At 34.4% G+C, this 7,265-nt stretch overlaps 1 protein-coding gene across 5 annotated transcripts; it reads right to left on the bottom strand.

Annotated features, from left to right (window-relative positions):
• Positions 1-220: 220 nt before the first annotated feature.
• On the bottom strand, positions 221-1,848 carry LOC122608090 (F-box protein At3g08750-like). 5 transcript variants are annotated; one of them, XR_006325157.1, is made up of 2 exons: positions 862-1,848; positions 221-775 (listed from the first exon to the last, which is right to left on the bottom strand). XR_006325157.1 is itself a non-coding variant. In XM_043781177.1 (2 exons), the coding sequence occupies exons 1-2, from the start codon at positions 1,504-1,506 to the stop codon at positions 566-568; spliced, it is 537 nt and encodes a 178-aa protein (XP_043637112.1). In that variant the 5' UTR covers positions 1,507-1,848; the 3' UTR covers positions 270-565. The 5 variants fall into 5 exon arrangements, 1 of the variants encoding a protein (XP_043637112.1); XR_006325155.1 differs by having other exon boundaries at positions 221-1,101; positions 1,180-1,848; XR_006325156.1 differs by having other exon boundaries at positions 221-1,062; positions 1,180-1,848.
• Between the last annotated feature and the right edge of the window lie 5,417 nt (positions 1,849-7,265).

Genomic DNA, 7,265 nt, shown 5'->3' with positions numbered 1-7,265 from the left:
ACGGATTCTAAAGTTTTGATAACACATACTTTAATTAAAAAAGTAAAATTGATTTTTTAAATAATTATTAATCATTTTTTTCTAATTTTAGCCCGTGTTTTCACACGGGTTCTACATCTAGTTACTACACAAAAGAAGTCTATAACAAATTAAAATGAATGATCACCCATATATTTCAATTGTATGCCAACTATCTATTTGGTGCAGATATATAGCTAGATGATCATACAAGATTCTAACATTGTTATTACACTAAGAAAGCTTACAAATTGAGATCAAGGAGCTAGCATTTATAAATTGAAAACATCAGAATTCATTAGTCTAATACATTGCAACTGCACGACCATGTCTAACACGTATATAAACCAATCACGTACATTGATCACTGTTCAATGCACAAAGCAATCGAAACAAGGGCCTTAGGATACCTTTAACCCTGAAATTTGCAAGATCCCAAACACAAACAGTTTCCTCAAAAGACTCCTTTTCATCATCATACACCATCATCCAAGCGTTGTTAGCCACCATGAACTACCCATCATGGTGAAAAACCATAGGCTTATCATCACAATCTGGCATAGCCATTGGAATTCCATGGTGAAGTCTTAGTCCAAGATTCTTTTATCCTATACTCATTCATCAACCAAATCTTACCTTTCTGTTCATGGAATAAAGCAAGTTTTCCTCCAAGAACAACAAGCTCACAATAACTTGTTGACAAAACATTACTACTTTCAACAAACTCGTGTTGGCACTTCACTAAACTTCTCATCCGCTACACTAAAAGCCAAGATAAACGTTAGTCATAAACCATTAACAGTCTTTTCAGCAAACCAATGAAGAGACCATTAACAAAAACACCTTCTCGCTTTGAAGATCTACAAACATAATCATCAAGAGAATCTAGCCGCCTCCAAGTATTAGTTTTAAGGCGATAAATATTCACATTCATAGTACTGCCTTCAATTGGGAATATATCTCGTACGCAATCGAGAAAAATAAACTTAAAATCACCCGAATCGAGAAAAACAAACTTAAAATCACCCATATCCGAATCATAACCTAAGCAATACACCCTGAGGTAAGTATCACTACAGTAATCTGGCAGTTCATCGATTCTTTTGAAGTCAGATTTAAAAGCAGGATTGTAGAAGTAGAGTCTAGGTTAAGATAACTTACCAAAACAAGGTCGTCGCAAAAGCCACATATTATTAAATCCTTGATATCTTTATAATCAGGATTAGCTTCGTCTAACAAGTCGAGACCTGAAGGTCTTAAAACTGGTGCATCATATGGGTTTAAATACACTGCAGGATGATTAATATTGGACTCTGTCGTGACGAATAGAAGGTGAAGTTTGTTGAGGGTATTTTGATGGGTTTTAATGAAATTGGGGTGTGTAAGAAGAGACAACCAACCTTTTAAAACACTTCTAAATCTGCCAATAGATTTCGCTGGGACAAAGTACAGAATCTGTGTGATGATTTCCTTTGGATGACCAGTCATTTCTAGTGCTGAAGTTGAGAGAATTTGGGGATTTTGGTTAATACTTTTGTCAATGTTTTCCTTTTTTTAGGGTTTCCTTTCCAGTGCTACACCCAGTGTAATACCATCCGATGCTTTGTAAAAGGTAGAGTGAGGATTGTTTACATAAGAAAGGATAAGAAATGTTAATGGTTAGCTAGATGTCTTGCAGGCCACAATAAATCAATACAATAATACATGAACATCAGAAGCTATATTATACAAACTTACATTTAACAATAAAACAAGACGGCTAGTTGTGTCATAAGGCAACTTCAAAGAATCATGATGTAAACTGACTTGATGTTCTAAGGGCGGAGGCAGAGCACCATAATAGAGCTCCACATCTGAAAATAGAGGATCACGGATGGTGTGATTGAGGGACTATCACTTGTCACTTATAACACCGATAAGCGTGAGCAGCCATTAGCCATAACTATCAAACCCGCACCACCAAAGCCAAGACAATCCGTGACATCAAGTGTTTCCAAATTTTGACAATACAGTCCAATAGACTCCCAGCCACGAATGCCGATACTCTGACAACCAGATAAGTTCCACACTTGAAGCAACGGGCAGCCCTTATAGATCTTAATAATAGCATCTTCTGCAGCACGGTCGCATCCAGAGAAGTCAAGGACTTCAAATCAGAAGCTTAAGGTGTTTTCTGAATATATTAATCTCATAACGCTGTAAGCTAAGGAGCATAGCAAGCTTAAGACATCAGCTCTTCATACTTAAGAAGTATGTCAAAGCCTGGATCTGGCCCAGGCTTGCAAAAGGTACACAAAAAACAGTTCTGTTCAAAAAATAAACTAAGTTCGTGTACACCATCCAAAACACAGTACTGGAATATCATATAGAGCTTCATAATCGAGAACCATAAGATTTTCTCATCAAAGAACGACTGATTCACTGAATTCCCAGATAAAGGAAACATTTCCAACTATACTGGAGTTTCACCCCAATACGAGCTCCTTCCACATTGGTAACCGCTATAAAATTCTGATCAAAAGTAACTTATTCATACCAGGCATGTTTGAACCCACCAGGTTCCCTTTAGATCAGAAAATGACACATAAATATAACAGTCTTTGTGAATTTTCAAATGCAACTCATCATGGATATGGCCATATGGGCTTCGACTGTTGGAAGGATCAATAATGCTACGCTGATGATGATTAAGCACACAATCTAAATGTATCACCAGTATACAAATAGCTATCAAAAAGTATGCATTAGAAGGACCAGTTTATAGCTTTCTGAAAACAATTAGTTCTGATGATAAGCTGTTAAAAAGACTAAAATTCGTAACATACTTCTTTTAAAATGTCAATAATCATCACTAACTCACTATTGTACAGAGAAAATACCACCAACCAATTGTAAGATTCAACACTACCAACATGTAATATTAAGCAAGTTAGTTTTGAATTAACTTCATGAAGTATATATGCAAGCAATGAATCAACGATAAAAGTAGAAGACAAATTAATACTTAACTCACAAAAGAAGTCTGCAACAAATTAAAATCGATGTTCATGCCCATTTCAGTTATGTCCCAAATTGCCAACAAACTATTTGGTTCAGATAGCTAGATGATTATATAACATTCAAACATTGTTATTGAAGTTATTGCATTTACCAAGAAAAGCTCTTGCGGAATGAGCTTACAAGTTGAGATCAAGGAGCTAGCATTCATAAAGTAAAATAAAGCATCATTATTCATACGTACGGCAAAATATCATAAGTGAATACGATTTGTGAACAGCAAATATACTGAAAACCCATTACCAACTATTGCTACTTACTTACAATCTAGAGCAATTCCTTGAAGAGACATCCCAAACACTTGCAAAAGCTAACGAACAAGCTAGTATATATGAACCAAGTCATTCTTTAATGCACGAGGCAATTGAGAAAAGGCTTTCAACATAACTACCAAAAACCTGGAAGGTTTTGTAATCCCAAAGACAAAGATTTTCCTCGAAAGCCCCCTTTTCATCATCATACACCATCATCCGATCGCTGTTGGCCACCATGAATTTTCCATCATGACAAAAAACCATAGGCTTATTATAACAAGGTAGTCTAACAATTGGAATTCCACGGATTCCATGAAGCGAAATCTTAGTCCAAGATTCTTTTATCCTATACTCATTCATCAACCAAATCTCACCTATCGTTTCATGGAAAAAGGCCAGTTTTCCTCCAAGAACAACAAGTTCACAATGGCCTCTAGACAAAACTTTAGTATTTTCAACAAAACCGGGTGATGGCACTTCACTAAACTTCTCATCTGCTAAACTAAAAGCCAAGATAACTGTTGGTTGTAGTCTATTAACAGTACTCTTTGTAGTAACCCAATGAAAAGACCCATTAACAAAAGCGCATTCTGGCTTTGAATGTATATCTAAATAACCATCAATAGAATCAGTTAACCGCCTCCAGGTATTAGTTTTAAGGCTATAAACATCCACAGAAATACGACCATTCCTCATTACGCAAGTGAGGGAAACAACCTTAAAATCACCACCTGTCACAGAATCATCATAACCTAATCCATACAAATGATCAACGTCGAAACAATGGGACGCGAGGTAAGGAATATTAAAGATTTTTGGCAATTCACATTGATTCTTTTGTAGTCGGATTTAAAAGCACAAGTGTATCAGTAACACCTAAGCGGGTATTTTGATGGGTTTTAATGAAATCGGGGTGTGTAAGAAGAGACAACCAACCTTTTGAGACACTTCTAAATCTGCCAATAGATTTCGCTGGAACAAAGTATAGAATCTGTTTAATGATTTCCTCTGGAAGAGCAACCGTTCTCTAGGGATGAATTTTTAAGAATTTGGGGATTTTGGCTAATATTTTGTCGGTGATTTTTCTTTTTAGGGATACCTGTATTATATACGAAATCAGCTCTTCTCGATTCCCTTAATCGTTTACGATTTCTTCGTTTGTTGTTTTAGGGTTCATATAAGAAATCTATTGGGTTTTAGGGTTCATATAAGAAATCTATTGGGTTTAAAAAAATTCAATTCATTGAATACTGAAATGTCACAAATGGTTAATGGTTCATGTGGTTTGTCATATTCGTATTTTGCCCCCTATATTTTTTTTCGTTGCAAACAGTTTTTGAGTTTTTTATTTTCGTTACCCTTAGTTTCTGGCACTAACTTCCGTTAGTTTTAGCCCGTTAGTAAGGGTATAATCGTTCATTTCAGTCAATCCATTCTAATCATTTTCTTCAACTTTTTGTACCAATTCTTATCATCTTCTTACAAAACACAACCCAGATTTCTACCATCCACAATATCCATCTTCTATCTCATAAATAAATCAAACAAATAAATATATTGATATACGCTAAATATAAAGAAAACCAATGTTTGATTCCAATAATAATACATGTTCTCCTGTAATATGTTAAGCTGCAACACTATAAACATAAAACAACACATTTGATTAAAAAATATATATATATATATTACACATACTCAGTCAATAATTTTAAAAGATAATAAAATTCTGGTTTTCAACAAATTTTCATATCTACAAAACTAAACTCAAAAAACCCAAACAATTTAGAAATCCTAAATTCAAATACACACTTTAACAAATAAAGATCTCAACTTTATAATGGTTCTTAAAATGGTTCTATTTAATAAGATATCAAACAATAACATAATTTAGAATTAGAACTTTGTTACAATATAAAGATGAAAACATAACACAAATTAAAACTTACGGCCGACCACCACCACACAACCGCCGCGCCACCACCATCCCACCTTTGGCACACCGCCGAGCCTACATTTAACAGGAACCCAAACCTATCCAACACCCAAACCTACCATCAGATTTCAAACCCGAACCCATTCAAAAAATCTTACCGATCAGATCTTTGTTAGATGAAAGATTGGAGTAAGAGAAGAAAAATTTTTGGATCTCATCTCGCCGGTAATATATATATATATATGGAACAGATAATATTTATGTATAGATTGATAGATGGATTTTTTTTCCTATATATATATATATATATATATATATATGTATACTGATATGTATATGTTTGGAGTTGGTGAAAAATGGGATTCTTAAAGAAGATCTAGAAAATTATCTTTGGAATGGAGAATAATGCGTGTGGGGATGAAGGAGTTGTTGGCACTTGGCATCTAGACATATAGTTCCTGTATATGTATGTATGATTATGTCTGGAAGATTTCTTTTCATATATGTATAACTAAAAAGGTTTTTATCACATATAGTCCATGTGGTTAGCAAAAAGACGATTATACCCTCACGTGGTTCGCACGTGAAGGGTTTAAACGGTCAAAACTAACAGAAGTTAGTGCCAGGACCGCTGGCAACGAAAATGAAAAACTCAAGGACCATTTGCAACGGAAAAAAAACATAGGGAGCAAAATGCAAATATGACAAATCATAGGGACCATTTGTGATATTTTCTCTTGAATGCTCTTTGTGTTCTCAATCCATCCTTTATGGATAGAGATTCTCTAAAGTTAGAGTAACTTTATAGGTAAAGTTAAGGAAATCTTGACCATTGGATTAAAATTAATGGTTAAGATTCAAAGATGAGTTACGAGTACCTTTTAGTATCCCCTATGGGTTTAATAGGTTTTGTGTATCCACTAGATATTAACAAACACTTAAAAAACTGATTTTTAGTGTGCTTTGGATGAGCATCCGTAAGTGATTATTGCAAACCTTTAAGAACAAGTAGTTTCAAACATAGTGGCATCTTTATGATCACTTAGTATTATTATCTTAGACTAATAAATTACTTATTGCTTAGCTGCTCATTACCAAGCCTAACACCCATGTTGGGATAAGCACTTAAAAATAAATCGTACCCGATCATATTACAATAATCAAAGTTCATGATCACAGTTTCAGAAATATAAAACAAACCTCAAGGGCATGTTTATAATGCCGATGTTTCACAAGTTGTAGCAAAGCATCTCTAAGACCATAAATAGATACTTTTTGGACATCACTGACCCAATTCTGAAGCACTCTTGTAGTCTTGTTGCCCTTCTTCCAGGATACACAAGAAAAAAGAGCATACTTTTGAGGTCTATGTTATAACCATCATTATAATGTGACAAGTCATGATGCAAATAAGGTGTTCGACGAAATGCCCCAGAAAAAAACTGAATCCTTTCGTAGCTCCATTATAAGGTATTCCACAAAAACTGCAATGGGTAATCATTAGTATTCAAAATTAGAGTTTTATATGTTAATATGCAGGTTGAGTTGCAGGGGGCTTACCGGAGTTGTTGAAGATGAAGTGAAATGTACCAAAATACGTCTTTTCATAGTTAAAATAATCATAGTATTACAACGATACAAGAGTAGCAAGCCCATGACTATAAAGATCATCTCCAATGAGCACTTAACAGGTTGCTTTTATTGAGCAAGTTGGTTTTAAAAATCAAGAAATATATATATATATATATGCAAAATCACAATGACGAAACTAGAAGACAAGTTAATATAGACAGGTTCATAAATTGAAAACATCATAATCCATTAGTCCAAAGCAATACCGTGAAAACATGTGAAAAATACATGTATTGAAAACAGAGTACCAACTATTGCTACTTAGTATCTAATACATTGTAAGTCAAACACCATTTCTCTAGAGCAATAACATGAAGAGGACACATGCCAAAGTTAACAAACAAGCTAGAATTTATAAACAAAGTCGA

This window comes from Erigeron canadensis, chromosome 7 (assembly GCF_010389155.1).
Source record: "Erigeron canadensis isolate Cc75 chromosome 7, C_canadensis_v1, whole genome shotgun sequence".
Classification (NCBI taxonomy): domain Eukaryota; kingdom Viridiplantae; phylum Streptophyta; class Magnoliopsida; order Asterales; family Asteraceae; genus Erigeron; species Erigeron canadensis.
The sequence above is the reverse complement of the archived record's forward strand: the minus strand, read 5'-3'. Positions and strand labels throughout refer to the sequence as shown.